Source organism: Peromyscus californicus, unplaced genomic scaffold (genome assembly GCF_007827085.1).
Source record: "Peromyscus californicus insignis strain IS unplaced genomic scaffold, ASM782708v3 Scaffold_13__1_contigs__length_99412109, whole genome shotgun sequence".
Lineage (NCBI taxonomy): Eukaryota > Metazoa > Chordata > Mammalia > Rodentia > Cricetidae > Peromyscus > Peromyscus californicus.
In genome coordinates, this window is record NW_026294424.1 from 12638549 (window position 1) to 12660139 (window position 21591).

The 21591-nt window shown below is 41.8% G+C and overlaps 1 protein-coding gene across 1 annotated transcript in view; it reads left to right on the plus strand.

Annotated features, from left to right (window-relative positions):
- Abca13 (ATP binding cassette subfamily A member 13) overlaps positions 1 to 21591 on the plus strand; it is a 446515-nt gene that overhangs the window by 296003 nt on the left and 128921 nt on the right. Inside the window, exons 45-48 of the mRNA XM_052734499.1 lie at positions 2799 to 2868; positions 7039 to 7157; positions 9430 to 9517; positions 15539 to 15650. Coding sequence (XP_052590459.1) covers positions 2799 to 2868; positions 7039 to 7157; positions 9430 to 9517; positions 15539 to 15650 — 389 coding nt within the window. The remainder of the gene's footprint in view (positions 1 to 2798; positions 2869 to 7038; positions 7158 to 9429; positions 9518 to 15538; positions 15651 to 21591) is intronic.

Consider the following 21591-nt stretch of genomic DNA (forward strand, 5'->3'; position numbering starts at 1 on the left):
GTTTGTGTCCTACAGAACACATTAGGGATATTCTCTGAGAACTCAAAGTCTATTTAGGTTCCTACTGTCTAGAAGGAAATTTACAAAGCCATGTCTGACTCCTCATGGGCAGTTTCATCTGCCTGTCTCTTTTAGGAATGCTCACAGAGATTCACAGAAAATCATTGAATACAAAAATTGTTAGAGGCTGAGATGCTCAAAAAACTAAAATCTGTTAAATATTATCATGGATTAGCATTCAAATCCCAGGGATTTTTTTTTTTTTTTTTTACTCTATCAAAGGAAGCTAAAAAAATAAGAGAAGATTAAGAATGGGCAATACAGACTTTAGAAACAATTCATTAAATGATACAAAGGTGTATCACTCCCCTTTCCACGGCTATAATGTTAATCCTACTGAACTACAGTAAAGACCAAAGACCCAAAATTTTTGGTTGAATTAAGCAAGCCTTATTTTCTGTCAGACAGGGCTATCTCCCTAAAATGGGGTTTGAGAAAATAGCCCCAAACATAGGAGAAATTTATAGGCTCAAAACTGCAAGGCTAGGTGGTTTCCAAAAGTGTTTGGTATGTGGTAACTTAGCAGAACATCTCAAAAATTATTTGGGAGAACATCTTGTTAGGGTAGAGGTTGGGGCACAGTGTACAGAACATGTCAAATTCCAGAAAATGGGTTAAGACGTGGTCAAACTTAAGTTTTACAGAAAACAGGAATGAACTTATTCTGACCTTGTAACAAGATAGCTTATAATCAGCCAGGCGGTGATGATGCACGCCTTTAATCCCAGCACTCGGGAGGCAGAGGCAGGCAGATCTCTGTGAGTTCGAGGCCAGCCTGGTCTACAGAGCGAGATCCAGGACAGGCACCAAAACAACACAGAGAAACCCTGCCTCAAAAAAAAACAAAAACAAAAACAAAAACAAAAGATGGCTTATAATCTTAAGATGGAGTCCTACTGCTCCATCAATAGCAAAATTCTTGAGGCTGGATACTGCTTTAGAAAAATAGGTTTATTCAGTTCAGAGTTTTGTCACAGCATAAGAACATGGCATGAGCATCTGTGTGGCTCTGGTGAGCAGCATGATGGTTGGTTTGACAATGGTGGGTTGCATGTGAAAGAGAACACATGGCAAGGGAGCTAGTCAGAGATGCAGGGCCAGGCTACCTCTGCTTATAGTCTGCACCCTCACTGGCTGAGTCCCATGGTAACAATATGAGTCCGTTCCAAGGGTTTATGGTCCTCAGTGATTATGACCTGTCACTAGGACTCCCTTCTCAAATGGTATAACCTTCCCAACACCACGGCTCTGAGACCAGACTTTGCCACACATGGGCTCTGTAGGAGAGGCCACATCTACTCCACAGCCCTTAATACCTGTCATCCAAGTCAACTGCAACAAAAAGGACCTGTAGGGTGTGAGATGCAGAGTCACTTTTTTTTTAAAGCAAAAGTAATTAGATTACAGCCACCTGGTTAAAAAATGCAACTCCCTTAGGCATTGTTTCCATGTTAACTTAGGAATCCCTAACTGGAACCTCTATGATCTAATTCTAAAATAATAATAATAATAATAATAATAATAATAATAATAATAATAATAAAGTCTGTTATTACCTTCAGTATTTAGAAAATTGTATGGAAATTTTATTTGCCAACCCGGTTAACAGAATTGACAAGTATCCTTTCATTGGACTGGCTTTTCCAACATAGTGTCATCATGCATGCCATCTGTCTTCCATTGGCACACACACACACACACACACACACACACACACACACACACACACCCCACACACACCCCACACACACATATACACACACACCTATACAGAGAGCTTGGCCTTGGGGTTCAACTCAGCAGGCCAGCCCTTCTGCTGTGTGACCATCCACTAATGGTGTAAGCTCTTAAAGCTGCTACCCTTGTTTGAGATTCTGAAAAGCAAGGTGAGGAGAGGATATGGTAAAAAATCTAACTGGTACCTGTGGGTTAGTAAATGGTAATTTTAGCTTCTCTCCCAGTATTTGAGCAATTCAGACCATCTGTATTAAAGTAAAATTTGATTTAAAATTGTAAAAAAACTCAATGTCTGGGGCTCTCAAGAATAAAAATATACAGAGAGAAAGAACACAAAAGCATTTCTACAGCCAGCCAGACAGCTTAGTGGGTAAACGTACTTGCAGTCAAGCCCAAAGACTTGAGCTTTGATCCCCTGAGACATGGTGGAAGGCAAGAACTAACTCCCATAATGGTTCTCTGCCATTCACACATGCATTTTAGCACACACACACACACACACACACACACAGACACTAATAAATACATAAGTAAATGTAGGAAACAATTGACGAGTTGTTTACTCATTGCTATTCATTAACTCTTACAATCTGTCCTTAGGTGGAAATTTAAATGTAGCTTTTCTGTAAATGATGAAGTTACTATGACATGACAGAAATAAATTAACAGGTCAATCTAATGCAATTAATTAGCAGTTCCTACTTGCTTCTTGGTATCTGGTTATGATCTGAGAGTCTTGGGGTCCACCAACAGCCCCAGCTCTGGGAAGTCACTGAGCCCCATAGCATGCTCAGGGTGAGCAGCCAGCTAATCCCCATGTCACATCATGAAATCCTGGCATGATCACAAAACATTGTCATCAGATTAGCGGCTCACACTGTGAAAACAAATGCCAGAGTTCTGCCTTAGCAGCAAGGCGGGGTTGTTTTGTGAACTGTGTTCTACTATAGTGGAACTTGCTTCCATCAAAAGGTCTTTTATTTCTCCCTTTTGTTCTTTAGGAGAAATTCTTCAAGCTGGCATAGGGACCCTTATTCTGGCCCAGAATTCCAGAAGTCATGCGGCTGCCTGGTATGCTTCTGAAGTGCCTTCACTGTTTGAAGTATAAAGCTCAAATTAAAAAAGATGAGTTGCTTCCACCTGCCTAATCCTCGTTTTTTGCAAGTCTCTTAATGTCTATATTTACTTACAAGGCTATTTATGGGAGAGTTTTCATCCCTTACAGTGAACATGATTCTTTCTGTTCTTCTATAGCCTCTGCTGCCTGCTCATTCCCTGCTCATACCTATAACTCTCCCACTGACTCTGCTGCCTACTTATTCCCTGCTGAAGCCTCTTAATCATTACAATCCCCACTGGGATGCGTGGAGCAGCTGAATCCTCTTCAGTTAGAGATGAGAAGCTAGACTTCCCCTTTGGGAGAAATCTCCTCACATCTCATGACAGGGTGACCTCAAGGCTTTCTTCATAATTTTATTCAAGTTCTGAGCACTAGATATTCAAACCTAAGATACTACTTAGGATTCCTAATATGATGGATGCACACAAAATATATGAAAGTAGATTTTCTGCTTTTGAGGTGAAGGCCATAGCTACCTTGTCTATGAAGGAGAACAAATTGAAATTTATTTGGAAAATTTGTTGCAGTACATCTCAGAGGAAATATCAGAAGATGATTAATGAAAGCATAGACCCCCTACAACCAGCCATCAAATGTGGCAATTTTAATTTACCTTTTAAAAGGCTAAGGGTGTATGTAGTTCAGCTGGTAGAGTGCTTGCCTCTCACACACAAAGCCTTAGGAGGTTTGATCTCAGAATTGCATACCGTAGGCATGGTGGTCCTGCCTACAATGCCAGGACTCTGGAGGAAAAGAAAGAGATCTTCATTGATCATTCATAAAGGAGATGACCACATGGAGAACACATTCAAGGCTTTTTTACTTAATGGTCCATGGGCTCCATTCTCTCCAGCAGCTTGATTGGCTTCTGGAAGGTTTCATCTGCTTTCTTCTCATAGACAAAATTCAGGAAAGAGACAAAACAATGCAGCTGCACATTGGGGACTGTGAGGCCTGGTGGCCTTAAGGTTAGTGCACATCTCCATGTTACCATTGTGGTCAGAGAACTCGCCTGCATGCCTTGCTTCTTTGCACTGGCCAAAAGTCTTTTTTTTATTTTTCTTCATCTCAGTTCTTCCATTTTATCATGAAACCTGTAACTTTGTGCTCTAAGCTCTTGCTCTTGAGTCTGGATTTAGTCATTCTTTTACAGTAATGGCTTTTCTTACCACAAGTCTATTAGGATTAGATAGGGTGTCAAGGGGATAGGGAGAATGAATAATGATCCGAACGGTATTATGGCCTCCAGTTCAGCCCAACTCACATGAAATATAAGATTTCAGTAATATGCATACAAGAAAAGAAAGATGCCAAATGAGCACTCTCTATGGGCAAACATGCTTCAGGAATGGTGACTAAAACAGCATTGCTGTTGTTTGTCTAAGAAATTGTTACACAAGGCTTCCTCTTGAATTGGCAGCAGGGTGGAGAATATGCAATATGCTTTGACTAAAGCAAACACTTTGGCTAAAGAATCCCCATCTTATCCCTTCTCCTCCCCCTCCCTCCTCCCCTTCCTCCTGCTGCTGCTTTCTGCTGCTCCTCCTCCTCTTCCTCCTCCTCCTCCTCCTCCTTTTTCTTCTTCTTCTTCTTCTTCTTCTTCTTCTTCTTCTTCTTCTTCTTCTTCTTCTTCTTCTTCTTCTCTCTCTCTCTCTCTCTCTCTCTCTCTCTCTCTCTCTCTCTCTCTCTCTCTCTCTCTGTTGTGTCCTCTGTGTTCTCTGGAATACACTTTGAGAAATACCAGTCCATACATTAGAGATCAAAGGACCCCAGGGGAGGGAGTTGAGATATGATCATAAATGTTCCAAGGAATTGCTCCTTAGGGCTACTTCTAGGCACATGGGAAATCATGCAGAAAACAGATATATATGCAAAGTTAGCTCTCTGACTTCTGTTGATCATGCTGATTTCAGTAATTGTGTTTAACAGAAGGCACAATATTTATCCCCTATAAGTTCTGCCATCCAGAAGCCCTGGGTCCACATTGATTTCCTCATATGCATATTCACTGTATCTTGGCTCTTTCCAAGTCTAGAAACCCAGGGTTAGTTCCAGTTCTTGTCTGGAAGTGACACTACTATGAAATCTCCAATGGTGATGGAAATCTTGTAGGTCCTAAAGAATGAATAACAAGTTTTCATTCTGAGCACTGGTGAATAACAGCTACAATATGGACAGCACCCTACCATCAGGGATGGATGTGGCCTTGTTTAAAACTCCAGAGAAATGCTATATTCCTCAGACTAATGCCATAACTTGCTACATGCTGGGTAGCTGAGATAAGTAACTTTATCCTCACAAGTCCTAGAGCAGAATCTGAAATCATTGGTGTGGTCTGAAATTACTGTACTCTCCAGCAGGAGAATCTGCATCTTATCTTCTGGCATTTGTTGGATTGTGACTACACAACTCCAGTGTATGACATTGTAGTATCCTATCTTCTGAACCTACCTCCATCTTATAGAGACACCAGTAATGCCAATGTGGTCCACCCTGACCTCCTAGAATGACTCCTCCAATGGAGACATATAACTTAATGACAGTTTTCACACACATTGCCACATATGGTTTCATTGCCAGATTCCATGAACAAGAACATGACATTTAGGGAATCATCATTAGGCTTACTATAGAAGGTATATTTGGGGGATATAGTTCAGGGATAGAACATTTGACTGCAGAAGGTGTATTTGTAGATAACAAAATACACAAGAGTTAGAAAAAGAGGCTAAATACATTTTCTATGGGGCTTGAATGCCTCATAAAACTTTGATTTCCTTAGCCAGGCACTCATCAAAATACAGATTGCATTTTAGAATGATACATGTTGATTCACAGTCATAGGGAAAGTTAGAGAGAAATACCACAGGCAGTGACACTCTAAAGTTTTTCATTTGAATCTGTGAGTAAGGTATTTGAATTTGGTTGAATTATTTATCCTTCTATTTTAAGTGCTAAGTGGACATCTTATGCACTTGTGATGGTCAGCATGATTGTTCCACATGTTATGGAAGGCAAGCTATTCCTGAAGGAATGAGCATATTAAGTATCTTTACTGAGTCATTCCACAGTAAACTTTCTTAAAGAGCTTTGAGAAGGACTAGCATATACTTGGCTGTTTTCAAGTATACAATGCATGGTTTGATCAGTGAGCATGCGCACTGGGCCTGTGAACTTACCTCTTCTGTTTAACTGGAAGGTTTGGGGCTGTGACCAATAGCTGTCTAATGTCCCCTACACCTGCTACTGCCTCTATCAGCAGATGTTTTGCTCTCGGTGTCTTTGATTTGAGATTTTAAACTTTACGTATGTGGGAATTTGCTTAAGCCATAACTTCTGGCAATTAATCTTCTTGCTAGCTAACCCATGTCATATCATAAGCTTGTTTGACCTTCTTGACCTGCCATAGTTCTTACACATACATAGGAACTGAGCAACAAACCCATATGTTAGGTCAGGCAGGGTACTTTGATTCCAGTTTTGAAGGGAAAACAAACTTGCAAAGCTGGAATAAAACATTCAGAGACAATTTTCCTGCTTTCACATGTTATATCCTCCAAACCTGCTCTCCCAGAAGTAGAAATAGAGCACATTTAGTCTGAACTCTGCAGCAGGATGGCAGTCATATGGTGATCATCGGGTCGACCACTCCCTCCTTCCACATTTGATGGCCACTTCATCATGTAGACTTGAGTAAATCCCCAGCAGGCTCTTTGAGTTTGGCATCTAACACATATGAAAGAAACACAGGCCTTTGAATTCTCCTGCTTATCTTTCTCCTACTAGTTGCCTCTGACTCTTGTAGCTTCTTCAAATGAAAGATCATGCCCGTGAAAACATCTTTCCTTTTTAGTTTCTACAGATCTGCCCAAACTTACAAGCAAAAAAGGATTTGAAGTCCTCAGATATAATTGGCAGCACAGGTCACAGTGGAATTCTTGAAACCCTTGACTGCAGGAGGCTCTCAAAGAGATTTCAGAAATCAGAATGTCTAAAAGGCTGGAGATAATTTATTAAAAATTAAAAGCTAGGAAAAGTCACATTTAGTTTAGAGTAATGTCAGGAAGCTGATTGTGGGTTCTGAAAAAGTTTCTATTTTATGTCTTTGAAAACAATTACAGAAGTGTCCAAGTAAAAATGCTGGGGCTCCATATCTCACCAACTGCCTGGGACACACGCTGCTCAACCTCTCAGGCTATGATGTGGAAGAGTACTTGCTGCTGCCATCTGCAAAACCAAGGTGTGTACAAAACTGGTGCTGGATCTTGCCTATTGTTTTGAATTACATTTGTCTCTCCACAGTCATAGGGACTGGTTCCAGGAACCCAGAGGGTACCCAAATCCACAGAAGCTTAAGTCCCTTATATAAAATGGTGGTATGGAACTACCATAGAACTCCACCCACATTCTCACATTCTGTAGTCGTATCTTGATGATTTATGATACCTGACACAGTATAAACGCTATGAGAAAATAATGATGAATAAAAAGTTTATATATGTTGAATGTGATCACAGTTATTTTCTGAGTATTTTCTACCTGCAGCTGATTGAACCCACAGATGTGCAGAGTCCATGGACTTTTGAGAGTCAATTGCACTTGGGAAAAACCCATTGTTCCAAATGTTAATGTACATTAAAGCTCAAAAGTCCGAGACACACCTTGGTGTTCATAGGAATCCCAAAGCCACGCTGCAGGCTCGAATCGGATTCTTCACTGCTGACTTTCAGGCTTTGAAGCATTGGGGGAAATCGTATCAATTGAGATCTCATCAGTGGCAGTGGCAGGGGAGCCAGGGGCAGTTTTGCTACTTCAGGGAGTAAAGCAGAAAAGCTAGCAGCACAATGAAATAATGGTCTCTGGTTAAAATTTCCTCTACTATGTAACACCTAGTAATGGAACCTGACAACAAACAATGTCTTACAATTCCTTGTGGTTTTGGAAAAAAATTGTGTTGAATTTTTTGGAGCCAAAGGAGGTGACTACAGGTATGGTAGCTTCACATTGCTTTAAATGTCAGCAGCATTTACCATTGTCTAGTTAGGGTTTTTTATTGCTTGGAAGAGACACCATGACCACTGCAAGTCTTATAAAGAAAACATTTCATTGTGGTGGCTCACTTACTGTTTCAGAGGTTCAGTTCATTACCATCATGTTGGGAACCATGGTGGCATGTAGGCAGACATGATGCTGGAGGAATATCTGAGATTCCTACATCTCACAGGCAATAGGAAGTTGACTGACAGTCACACTGAGGGAAGCTTGAGCAAAAGAGACCTCAAAGCCTGCCCCCACAGTGATTCACTTTCTCCAACAAGGCCACACCTCCTAATAATGCCACTCTCTTTGGCGTCATTTTCTTTCAAACCACCACAACTATCCTGTTAGATTTCCCAAGTTCCCAAAACACACTGCATTGCTTCATAGGTGCAGACACCCCATAGGCTCTCCATGTTGCTAGGATACTATACCACCTTGAATTTGCTTTCTCTCCTTTTCCAGGTCAGTATGTTGTCATTGCCCTCAGCACTGACTTCCTTTGCCCTCTGGTTTGCCTGCATCTCTATTGCTTCCTTCCCTCCTAGCATCCTTAAATATGTTCTACAACTTATGCTTTTCTTTCCTAACTGTGATGTGGTAAAAGTCATATGCCCAGAACTTGGAATAGTGCCTGGCATCTCAGAAATACCCAGTCCATGCTTGCTAAATGGATGAAAGAATTCAGTTTTGCCAGATGGAAACACCTCCCTATTCCTTAATTTTTACACTAAGGATGCTATGGTGTAAGACTGTTCTTCAGTCTGTTTACATCCAGAGACTGAGAAGCCAATGTTAATGTACTGTACCTTTATTTCTGATGTCAACTATTGGGAAGCTTAATAAGTGTAAGATAACATACAGCCCATGGAGATAAAGTTACATAATTCTCACCCAGGAAAAACTCATTAACTGCATGAAAGACAGACCAGCAAGTTAATGATTACAAAACTCAGCATGGTAATTCATATAATGGATGGAAGTGTAAGGTATTAGGATAATACCCAACTGTAGTTCTGTGATGCCTTTTTGAGTGAGGCAAGCTGTAAGTGGTGAAGGAAAGGTGCAGAGCAGGACAGTCAAGCCAAGTGGTTGTAGGATTACATTGGGGCAAGTCATCCTGAATAGTGGTTTTGAAGGGTGAGGGGTGCCTAGGAATTAAAACAGAGTGCTAAGAGTCACAGCCAGTTTGGTTCATAGTGTTTGTTTCTGCTAAGTTCTAATAAGTACAGTTTCCAGCATGGTGAGCCAAAGCCATTCCTTCCCCATAAGCAATATTCTCTCTGAGTGCTAGAATGAGGCCAGATCATTCTCATCAGCAAGTGTCTCAATCTGTATGGTCATGCAATGGGTCAGACCTGCTCAGTAGCCTCCTATCTTGAGATGACTGGAACTACTATGTTGGTTCTAAATCACCCTTTTAGTAGAAGTCCTGGTATCCTGGGTTGGTTTAACATCATGTTTACTCCTAACAGGCTTGGAGGTTGGTCTTTTGGAGTACAAATTCCCAATGAAGTTGAAGATGTGAAGACAAACACATCAAAACAAAGAACTTTAGCAAAGGTAATGCAATTCCCTTTCTTCATATTTTAGAAAGTATTTAGACAAACAAAAGCCCAAATACATTTTGAGCATGGGCATGCTGTAGGCAGATCAAATTCCAGTGTTTGCTACTGAACATCGAGAATGATTGTGTTATGAAGATCCTCTGGAGAGAAAAATGAGTTGACTTTTTGGAAGGTGTAGAAATACAACAAACTGGTTATGACATTTTGTTTAGATAGAATTTCATCTATTAGACTAAAGTAAATGAAAGGCTCATCTACCTTTTGAGATGCCTGTGGTTGCCGTGAATGCAGCCACCACCACTGCTCATGGTTGCCAAGGAATTCTCCCATGCATGGAATTGAACTCCTCATCTCTCAAAAGGTTGTGTGCACACCAGCCTGACAAAAAACAAGCATCAGTTACTCAGGATGACTCTTTGAGGCTCTGGATTTCTGTGTCCTAGCCAGTGTGCCCTAGGAGTTAGGCATATTTCTGTTACAATTACAGGGAGAAGGTAGGAGATTCTTCAGTTGGGAGGGAATGAAGATTGGATAGAAGACTGTCTTTATCAACAATGGGATTCAGAAATGGCAAATAACAGATTTTTTTTTCCTAAGTAAAATAGTCAACGTAAGTTTAAAATGGACAAGGATGAAAGGATCAAAGCTTTTAGTCACTGTGACTGGGGAAGGAGCATGGCATTTGAGAGAGAAATTGAAAAAGTAGATTGAGGAGGAAGCTAAATCTAGTATGAAGGAGTGAGTGAAGAGATGGCCAAATCATTTCTTTTTTTAGTGTGTAGGTATCCCATCTGTTCATAAACTCCCAGGGAACTGCTGCGACTCCTATGTGACCAGGAATCACACTCCCCACTGGGAAGCAGGGGTGTTTGTGTTTCCCTTGAAATCGAGAGGCTAATCCACACAAGCACTTGTGTATGTGGTGTTCACTCTGGGGATACAGCTCTCTGCAGACACTTCACAAGTAATCCCCAGAGACAGTTCTCAACAACTGTACGTTATATTTAAATCCTGAAGAAAATTCCAAGTCGTAGTAGGGACTGCACAGAAACCCCTACCCCTTCAAATAACTCTTCTTCTAAAATCAATGTACACATAGATTTATAGCTCAACATGAGAATCCCAGCATCCAGAACTTAAAGGGAAATAGTTTAAATGGATTCATTGTCTTATATTGAAGGGTAGTATGTAGATATGGTTAAAATATAAGTAATTTGTAGAAGGGTCCTGTTGATTTTTTTGGGACAATGCCTCGATTTTTCTGTCCAAGTCCAGACACTCCTTGTGCTATCAGATGCCTGTGGCTTTGCTTTCAGATGTTCAGAGAACAGGCCTCTTGCCCAGTGGTAGGACAGAAGTGGGTTGTGTGTTGTTCTGACTCCTGTATCTGTTGCTCCACATGGCTCTTTGGCATTGGAGTGTTTTGCTCTCTGCAGGCGTTTGAATGAGCTCTATCTGACCCTTTGGGGACTGTACTTCTTTCTAGGAAGTCACGTTATCTAATATTGTGGAGAGCAATGAAGGACTCGGTTGTCTGAGCCCAGAGGTGGCTGGTGTCCTGTCAAATGACTGTATCATCCTTTCAGCAGCCTTTCCTGTCAGCTTTCTGGCTTCATTCCTACGATACAAATGGTGACTTTTCATTGTCCTTTTGAAGGAAAACTGGAAATTTGGATGTGACAATGACTAGTACATGATTCATCGAGTATAGAATGCCTATCAGGGACCTTCCCATGACAGCCTCTCTTACACCTTGAGTGTTTTTATCTTATTTAATCCAAAGTCACTTTCTATCATGTGCACTTCATACAAATAGGCCAAACTCATTGCTCACACCTGTGTGTATGTGAGCATGTACATGCATGTACGTGTGTGTGTGTGTGTGTGTGTGTGTGTGTATCTAACATTACTTTCTGCCTATGATTTGACACAGGTGAGTGTACCCAGACTGACTTTTTTCCTTCTGTATTCACTTTCCTAAGGAATCCTTTTCTGTGATTCCTGAGAGCAAAGGTCTGGAGTAATAGAATCCATTCCTACAAGATTAACGTCCTACTTTCCTTCCTGAACTTTCTCACCTTCTGACTTTTGGGCCAACAGGGAAAGAAATCCCACAACTATTTCCAGAGCACAATGCAGTTTTAGGAAAGAACTTTTTTGAAGGAAAATAAAAACACTTCTCATTTGAATGCTGCAAAATCCTTAGCACAAATTTTAAGTTCATCTTAAAATTTACTTGATTAAAAGACTAATAAAGGCCCTCTCAAATGGAGATCACTTAATAAAAAAATATTGAAAGAGGAGCCCAAGAACACTGTAAATCCTATTCCTGGAAGCCCACTCACTAAATCCTTCATTGCAAAGAAAAATGTATTTGAGCAGATAACTGCAAGTCATCAGTAGCATCCTGAGTACAGGAGCATTTAGTCCATGACTCCTGGGTGGACAGCTGTGGGCTGTGCCTAGCGATGCTACCTAGTCCACTGGCTATGAGGATGCTTCTAAGCTGGGCCCTAGTTTTGCCTCCTGGAATGCTTACCACGCCAGCAGTTACAATGGTCTGCAACTCTGTTCTCTGACAACTATTCCTCATCTTCCTTCGTGGCTCCGTGTGACGAGGATGCATAGAAACGTCCCTCTGAGCAGCTTCCCGGCTGGCCTGCAGAAAGCTGGGTTCTAGCTTCCTCTGGCAGTGGGCATTCAGTTCAGTTTGATGTTGACTCCCGGGTACAGCTCTCTGCACAACATCTAGGCTGTTTGTTTATGTAATTAAGGACCACAAGCTGCGCCTGTAGTTCTTGTTGAGACAAGCACTTAGTGAGTTCTTCAACTTAATTACTGGGATTTGGGAAATGTCAGACTACCAGGGAGCAGCACACACCTTGAAGTGTAAGGTCCTTCTGTCCCTTTGAGAGGGCTACTTAGCACTACTCTTGTTATTTAATATGAAGTCATATCTCTAAGCATCTTGCTTAGAAACCTCCAAGCCAGGTTTGTTGGGCACAGCTTCTGCCCTTTGTCTCCAGACACACCATAGGTGACACTTTGACAGATGTGTACTACTACGTAATAAGGACCCATGTTTATCAGTGGTCCACAGAGGCTGCCTGCCCACTCCCCCCCCACCCCGACCCCCGCACTTACTTCTGCAGTTTCCCCTCCCATTCCCAAATCCCTACAAGCGTCTCTTGTCAACCAGGTGCTAATCTTAAAGTGGTGCCTGTGTTTTCAGTGTCTGTGACAGTCACACCTCCTGCCCGTGTTAATTGCTGTGTCAGTCATCTGTTCCCACAGGAATACCGAATCCCAAGGTTTCCAAACCTCAGAGACCTCAACAATGCTCATTTATTTAGCTCAGAGTCTGCAAAGTTCTGCCTCTGTCATCCTGACTGAACTCACCTTGGACAGGAATGAGCACGTGTGGAGTGGACTGGCTGTTGGCTTTTGAAAGGAGGGAGTTGGACGACTTAATTTAGAAAATTTAAGTTGGAAAACATCCTTCAAACGAGATGAAAATACTTGTTTTATTACTTTCAGGCCTTGAGAAATGCATTGCATGCCCCCAATCCATATACTCAGAGGCATGGAGCTGGAGAGGCTAGGGAGACAGACAAGCATACATATGGGCCAGTGTCTCTGTTATGTGTAGGACATAATCCAAACAGGTTTCCTACAGGGAGCTTTCATTGGTGAATTTAAGGGAGGCTGGCACAGGTTATAGGAGGCCATGTGATGGAGGAGTGATCACTATGCTGCATGTGTAACATCTATGTCTGGTATGAGGGTCAGCAGGGTAAGCTGAGTAGATTGTATCTGCATAACTCCTTCTATATGGAACTGACCACTAACCAGAAGCAATACAAAGCAGATGTTTAGATCAACCACTAAGGAACCAGGAGGAAGTGAAGAACTGCTGACAGGCCCCTTCTTCTGGAAGGAAGGGACCCAACTGGCATTCTGAGGGATACTCAGGCCACATAAAATGGTAAGAATGTACTGCAGTGTATTTATGTGTGAAGTTTGAGCTCAGCTTTACTCTGTGTCTATATCTGGTATGTCAGCCCAGCAAGGTCCTCTTAGTGATGCCAGAGGCTCAGGAAGGATGCAGCATACATCTCCGTACTTTTCAAACCTCTTGTGTTGTCTCATTTTGTGGTTCAACTTAAAGTGGCCAGCACAGACTCAGTCTCATGGCAAAGGACCAGGGAACAGGGACGTTGAGAAATGGGGGTTATTAAGTGTTCCAGAGCAGAAACCACAGAGCCCAGGGGATGAGGCATAGAGGGGTAAGCAGAGGCTCCTAGCTCTCCAGCTCTGTTATCCCCCCTACGTCACTATCTTGCTGTTGACATCACTGTTCTGAGATATTATATGTTCAAAATATACCAGTCTGTTAAAACAGATGAGCAAAATCAAAACTAAAATTTGAAAATTTCTGATACAGGGTAGAGATTACATTATTCCCCCCTTCTCTTTTTCCTTCTCATTTGTTAAACTTTTAAAGAAACTGTCATAGTGGGGAATAAGGATATGGACATGGGTAGCAGGAATTAAGACCTTCAGATGAAATGGATGGGCTTTCAACTATATTAGTCTTCAACTGACTTTAACAAAACCCTGCATTTCCATTATTTCTGGAAATGTGGTGTGTGCGCGCGCGCGCGTGTGTGTGTGTGTGTGTGTGTGTGTGTGTGTGTGTGTGTGTGTGTGTGACAATATAGAACTCTGAGGGAAATATCTGTTAGGCCAAAGAGGTGGACATACTTCTGAGATGTAATCTAGAACCCTCTAGCTCAGTGCTTGCTTAGTCCATCCCAGAGCTCCGGCCTCAATCTGCTCTGCAGGATTGTAGCTCTAAAATGCCCTACATTTGGGAGTGGGGTTTGCCCATGCTATGCTACTATGTCTAGGCAGAGTTTCAACACTCATGGAATATCTTGACTTCTATGTTTAGTAGGTCTCAAGATGTCTTCCTTTCCTTCCCCTTGAAGTTTAAAAGATGACTTTATAACATAAGCAAGCAGTTGGGAACAGGAGTTAGTTGTGTGAAAGATGGGATTCCCGTCTACTAAAATGAAAGAATTGGGGAGCGTTGGCTTGTATAGTAGGTTTTTATTTTATTTCATATTTATAGAATTTTATTACTTAGCTGTTCCCCCAGACTTTACTAGTCTCTGTAAAATACACTTGGTCATATAAGGATGGAGGAAAAGTGAGTGACTTCAGGTCTGGCTCTCACTTGTGTAAACTTGTGTGCCAACTTAAGAAGGCTCATGGAGGGCTGACTTTCTGTGGGGTAGCTCTTCTTCTTCAAAGTAGATTATCTGTTGCACAACAACATTGCCAGAGCTATGTGCTCCATCACAGTTGAATTAAGATTCAAAGATGCTAGTTGACAGGCTGTATTTCTTGAAGATACTAGCACTGCAGACTTATCATACGTATTTCATTTTTCATTAAAATTTTGATGTTTTGAAGAATAGGAAGTGGTGGTTCAGTTAGGGTTTTTTTATGATATTTAGTGTCTGGTCTTTACAAACATAGTCTTTTTCTTTTCTCCGTACCTTTCTCATCTCAAGAGGTACATTGCTTTATTCTCCATGCTCAACAAATGTTCAATTCAATTTATTTTGAGAAAGAAATGTTCCACGTGCAGTTATTAAATTGAAAGCAATCATTTGTTCTGATCATCTTCCACGCCTTTAATTTGCAGGTCAAATTTCATTAGCTTACCAACTGAGAAAGAAAAAAAAAATAATGGGCTTCGGTCCCAAATCCTGTGAGACTATAATTATAAAGCAACATTTGCATTTGTTCTGGGGAAAATTAATCTATTTTTAGCTGTAAATTATATGCTTGAGATAAATATAAAATTAGCAGACTGGAATTGGCTGTCACTGTCAGCCATGAGGGAACACTGCTCTGAGTTCTGTGTTCAGGTGCTGTTGAAGCTTATTGACACATGAAGAGAATTAAGGACCACTTTCATGAGATCCTTCGTCTCTTTCTTTTTCAGGTGTGGTATAACCAGAAGGGGTTCCATTCTCTACCCTCCTACCTCAATCATCTCAACAACCTGATCTTATGGCAGCACTTACCCCCTGATGCTGTGGACTGGAGACAATATGGTAATGTTATTTTTTATGCAATGACATTGACTACGCTCAACACAACAGTATTTTTAAATGCTGTTTTTAATGCAGAATAGGCAAATAAAGAATGATGAGTAGTTTCTTATCAGACATTGAGTGCATAAAAACACACCAAGTTCTGGGCTCTCCCTGTTTCTCCCATTAAATGTCCAACTTTCTGGAAACTGTGACCTTGTCTGTGAAACAAAAGACATTCTGAGAATTTAATTTCAAAAATTATTCTGAAGTTTAATACCGTATAGAAGCAAAAATAAATTCAATTTTTAAGGATACTGCTGCATGGAATACTGCAGTAGGGAGTAAAAGATTTCCCTAATGTGTTGCCATTGGGAAAGTGAACATTGTAATTTGATTTATGTTGGCCTCTCATCTCATCAATCCCTTGTGTCAACCGCCAACTGATTACCTATGCTTTCTCATTTCGGTAAATGGCTCAGGTCTGGTTTTGGTATCCAGAGTTGATTTCTTGGCTTAGTGGAATGTACCAGTTTTAGTTGAGTAGAAAAGTAGTAATTTGTCAAGTTAATTCAGTGTCATTATGAAAAGAAGAAAAAGTCAGGAGGCATAAGCAACAACAGGTCACACCTGTTATAGTTTAGTTCATGTGTGCCTGCAGAAGCATCAGTGCGCATGGAGGTCAGTGCTAAGCAGTCACTCTAAGTTGGTTCCCTTCACTAACTTTTAATTTTTGCTTATCCATTTCCTGCCTGTTTTCTTTTATATGTATGAATGTTTCACCTGCATGTGTGTCTATGTGCAATGTGCATGCCTTGTGCCCTAAGAGGTCAAAAGAGGTCATTGGATCCCCTGGAACTGGGGTTGCAGATGGTTGGAAGCCACCATGTCAGTACTGGGAATCAAATCTAGGTCTTCTGAAAGAGAAACAAATAGTGTAAACCACTGAGCCATCTCTCCATCACCCCTATCTTTTTGCTTTTACTTTTTGTTGTGATGTTGAGTTTTGTAGTTGCCTTATGTACACCTTTGGCAAGTACTCCACCTGTGCCTATACCTCCAGCCTGCTAAAACCCTTGAAAACAAGATAAACTAGTTTTATAGCACCCTAATGATATCTAATGTTAGTGGATAATAAAAATACTAAAATATGTATGGCTAAGAGAAGCCTAAAAGAGTTATAGAATCATACAGAGTAGGGACAAAAGAATGCTTTTATTAAAGTCTAAAATATATCAGGAACTCCAGTAGGATTCAATATGCATGCTTTCTTTTAATTTTCATGTCAAAATTTGTAAGATAATGTTTTGTACATGTATCCATTGAGACTGGCCTCCACAACTCTGCATTTTGATTGATTGTGTTTTTCTGTAGTGGTTTCCATCTGTTGTAAAGAGAAATTTCCTTGATGAAGTATGAAGACTACACTTATCTGTGGGTATAAGGACAAATATTTATAGATTGTTGTTACGGATTATGCTGGTTTAGTAAACTAGTGCTTGCAGATTCTCCTCCAATAACCGTGACTCCACTCTCATTGAGTACTAGGCTAGGCTTCCTTCTGGTTCAGGAAATGTTGTAGAAGAGGGAAGAGAAGATTGTAGGAACCAGAGATTCAGGGAAGTTCCTGTGAGATTGTGTCTCCTAGTAAGATCAGAAGCTACACCACTAATGTCTTGCTGATGTAACTTCCCAAATGTGAACTGAACAAGGAAGACACTAGTGAATATGTCAAAATGGATGGGGAAAACCCTATGAGGCCAAGGCCTCAACCCTTCACAAAGAACTATCAGCAACTGTGGAAAGCTAAGAACCAGAGATGTAGCTCTCCCCAGGGAAGAGTAAACCAGTTGGTTGTCCAGTGCCAAATGGTCAGCTCTGGAAATACACACACACACACACACACACACACACACACGCAGTGTCATATGTAGTGAACCAATTATTTTTAGGAATACATAAGTATATACATGTGCATATATGCATATAATAAAAATTACTGAAAAAGAGAGGCCAAAATGAATTTGAAGGAGATAGGGGAGAGTATTTGGGAGGATTTGTAGGAAGGAAAGGGAAAGGAGAAATTCTATAATTAAGTTATAATTTCAAAAATAAAAAATAAAATGAAAATATAAGATAGGCATTATTTGCCCTCTTTATTGGTGAGAAAACTGGTGTTCTACATAATCATCTATGAGCTTAGGTGCTGAGCCAGTTGGGCTCTGAGGCACGGTAGATCTTGTTCTCTCTAGTAGCAATTGTCACTTTTCTCTCATGTCCAACTGAATGGTCCTTTTTTTGTGGACATTCTCCAAGGAGCATAACAGTGACCCTTGAGTGATGAACAGTAATTTGAGGTCAACAGGGCAGTCTGGATGCCAGCGCCTCTGGCCAATCCTGGTGTGCTTCAGATTTCAAGGAGTCTGTTTTGACCTCATCATGAGGGTGAGTATGGAGAGAAGTTGCTCTTCTCTCTGAAAGTTCCTTTTTTTTTTTTTAAGCCAAATCCAACTTGACCTTGACTGATGCTGCAAGAAGGAAGGACCTTTTTAGTTAGTCAGTAGACAGTCTTTCCCCATACTGAGGATAAGAATAGTATTGTAAAAGAAATACTCCAGAAAGAATGAGAGAAACACAGGAAGGGGCTTCTCAAGTGTAAAGCTATCTAGGCAAGATAGGGGTGAATCTAGAGAAAAGAATATGCTCAAGTTCAAACAGATGGGCAATAGTTTGGGACACTGGAGAAAAGAAAGGATTTAATAACTCAGCTAGAAACTTGTGCTTCAAAGGCTGAATGACTGACGTCACAACTGGCAGCCCTTCGAGAAATGTTAGGACAAAGGGGTGCCACAAAGAAGGCACGGCTGCTTTGCGCGTGGCTGATATTGCATGGAGAAGTGACACTATGCAGTAGGGTCCAGAACACTGGAGAGGAGAGATCAGAGCATCCACAAGCAGCCTTGGTCTCAGCCTTCCCTTAAAAGTGAGAGGTAAAGGTAATCCGGTAAGTAACCCCAAGATTAGCTTGCATATTCAGCCAGTGAACAGGTCAGGATATCAAGCTGCCATCTGCTCTCCATGGCTAGTGTCTGGAAGGGCAACTTACTGTTGTCCCTCCCACTTCCTGTCCACTCATTTCCTGGTTGTGTTAGGCGTTCTCTCCTCTGATGTCCGTAGTATTGTTCTAGCCCTCAGCAGCTTCCTACTGTGGCATGCATTGCCCGCTTCTGTGTCTGTTTGTCCCACTAGGCTCCAGGGATGCAGGCTGCTGCTAACCAACTCTCTCTCCTTCTCCCTTGGAAGTGGCTGGAGGAGCAGAGTGCCAATGAGCCACTCCATAAGTTCATCGGCAAAAAAATAGGTGCAAGTGGTTTAGGCTGCAGGAACTTCTCTCCCCCGGCAGTACCTACATCGATGAACTGTTTAACGGCAAAGAAAGCAAGCAGTCTCAGTCATCGGCAAGATGTCAGAGTACATCTTGAGCCCATGACTCTCCCAGGGGTATGTTACAGGAAAAACTAGAAATGGACTAACACACCTTTCTAAGAGAGATGGAATTCAAAGAGCAACCGAGACCAAGGAAATACCTGACCAAGAAAACATAAGGGACTGCATGGGACTTGGATTTATTTTTGTCCCACCTACCCTTGGTGTATTCTGCTACAGTTTTAGAGAACCAGTAGCTCAGTCCAAGTGTCTGACTGTGACTGGAGACTGCAGTACACTCAGAATTCTAAGCTGTCTACAAACTGCCTGAACGTTTGGTTTCCGTGCCATGTTGGTCTCTGCGTTGTGTGCATGAAGTTCTGATAATGAAAGATGCTCACATATCAGATCAGAAGAAGCCAGAAAGCAGTGGGTGTGGCCTGCTAAAGTTACAAGGGTGGGCTGCAGGTCGGCAGATGCCAGGGGCAGAAAACTGCAGACTGCAGAGTGCGTATCACTGCTAAGGCACTAGAGAAAGCCGCGGTGAGATTCTCAGCGAAAATGAAGTGTTTCAAGTCAGCCTTGCATGGAGGAGCACGGGACAAAGGCTGTTTCTAGGAATCAGGAAAGGCCTGGGGACCACAAGAACCCATCCCAAGCAATTGCATAACACAGAACTAATATACAGTGTGTGTGTGTGTGTGTGTGTGTGTGTCTGTGTGTGTGTCTGTGTGTGTCTGTGTGTCTGTGTCTGTGTGTGTTTCTCTCTTACTCTCTCGGAGATAAAAATTTTCCATGTATCACCTACCATTTAGAGGGAATAGAGGCCTGTGCTACCACCTTACTAGTTTTTACAAATGATTAATTTTGAGCAAAAATTTTTACGAAGTTTCTCAAAACATTGGTTTTATTATGATTCAGGTATTGTGAAGCCAAGAGATAAGGAGATAATTGACTTTTAAAGGTGGGTTATTATACTCAGAGGTTCTAAGGAAAGGGACAGGCCACCTACTAGAGCCCACATGGGAGGCATTGTGGTCACTTGGGAGAGAGGAAAAGGAAATGTGGATAAGATCCTCTGGTATGCTTCTGCAAAGGAAAGCAGATTCAGAATTGCTCTGGAGGAGTGAGTTCAGTGAGGGGTGTTGCTATATGCAGGGTCTGCACCTTACTGGCTAGTACTTGGGATGATTAGAGGGTACCAGAGCATTGCTGCCTGGACCACAGTTGTCCATCGATCTTGTCTGCACTGCCTGTCAGACAACTGGACATCCTGATGATGGTCATCTCAGAAGCATCTACTTACAGCAATGGGCTCTCCATTTGTTTGTGGAGAAGCTGGGTGAGACTTAAAATCACATTTATTCTCTGTTATTGGAAGTTCCTCTAAAGATATTTTATTTGTTTTCTTTGTGTCAAAGTTTCAATTTTTGACTTGTTTATGCACTCAGTGCTGGAAAGGAAGTTTTGTGCAATAAATTGGGAACACAGAAGACAACGCAGCAGGAGGGTGCATTGTGAGTTGTTATTAAAATATTGATTAAGAACCCCCACTAGCAAAGCTCTGAGCAAAAACACTCTATCGCATCCCTTTCCACTTGCCCATTCATGTGGGAATTGGACAGAGCTGGATCTATGAACTTGATATTACAATGAAAGCAAAGCTTAGCCAGGGAGGAAGCTGACGGCAGAGGCTGAGCTTTGGCCCCAGCAGCCCCATAACACAGGGCTCAGGAGCCTCCAGACCAGAGAAGCCAGAACACAGGTCTCTGCGCTACATAGACAACACTGGACACTCCCGGTTAGGCCTCTGGTGGTTGTGTTGTCAGCCGTGGGCATTCTTGTCTTAGAGATGAAGGAACTTTGGGAGTCTCATCCTGTCCGCTCATAAGGAGGCTGTTGGTCAGAATCTACAGTGGTCTCTTTTCTTATCCTAGTGATCTCGCTGCTTGTCTGAGTCCATATTTGAAGCATGGAACTTAGCGCAATCCAGTTTGCATTTCCTAGTCCATTTGTGTAGAGCCAGTCCGTGAAGCCCTGGCAGGTGGGTGCTAGTCCAGGCAAACCAGCTGTGCTTTCCAAAGTGGATTTCCAAGATGGGTGAACTCTTCCTGTGCATTAGTGCCGTTGGGATTCATTTGCTCCAATGCAACAGGTACCAGTACATTTTTGGGTGACAGGGAGTACAGCTTTTCAGGTGTCACTTGGAGTCTGGTGTGGAGATTTAGGGCTCAACAGAGATGACAGGACTGTGGAATGAAAGGTAATTCCATTCTTTTATTCCTTCTTTTATATTCATGTCAGCAGTTTAATCACGTTTGTTATCAGAGGCATTTGTCAGAATCCTAAGGGAACCTCCAAGGCAGTTGAGACTAAACTTGGAATCTGCGGTTTCCTGCACATTACATAGTCAAAGCAAATTTCCCTTTTTGTCCTTGCAACCCTGCAGGTGCATGTCTTTTGTTCTTTTAGTACTACTCACCTGGCCCCAGGTGCCAAGGGCACTTACCTAGGTATTTTCACCATAGGTAGCCTA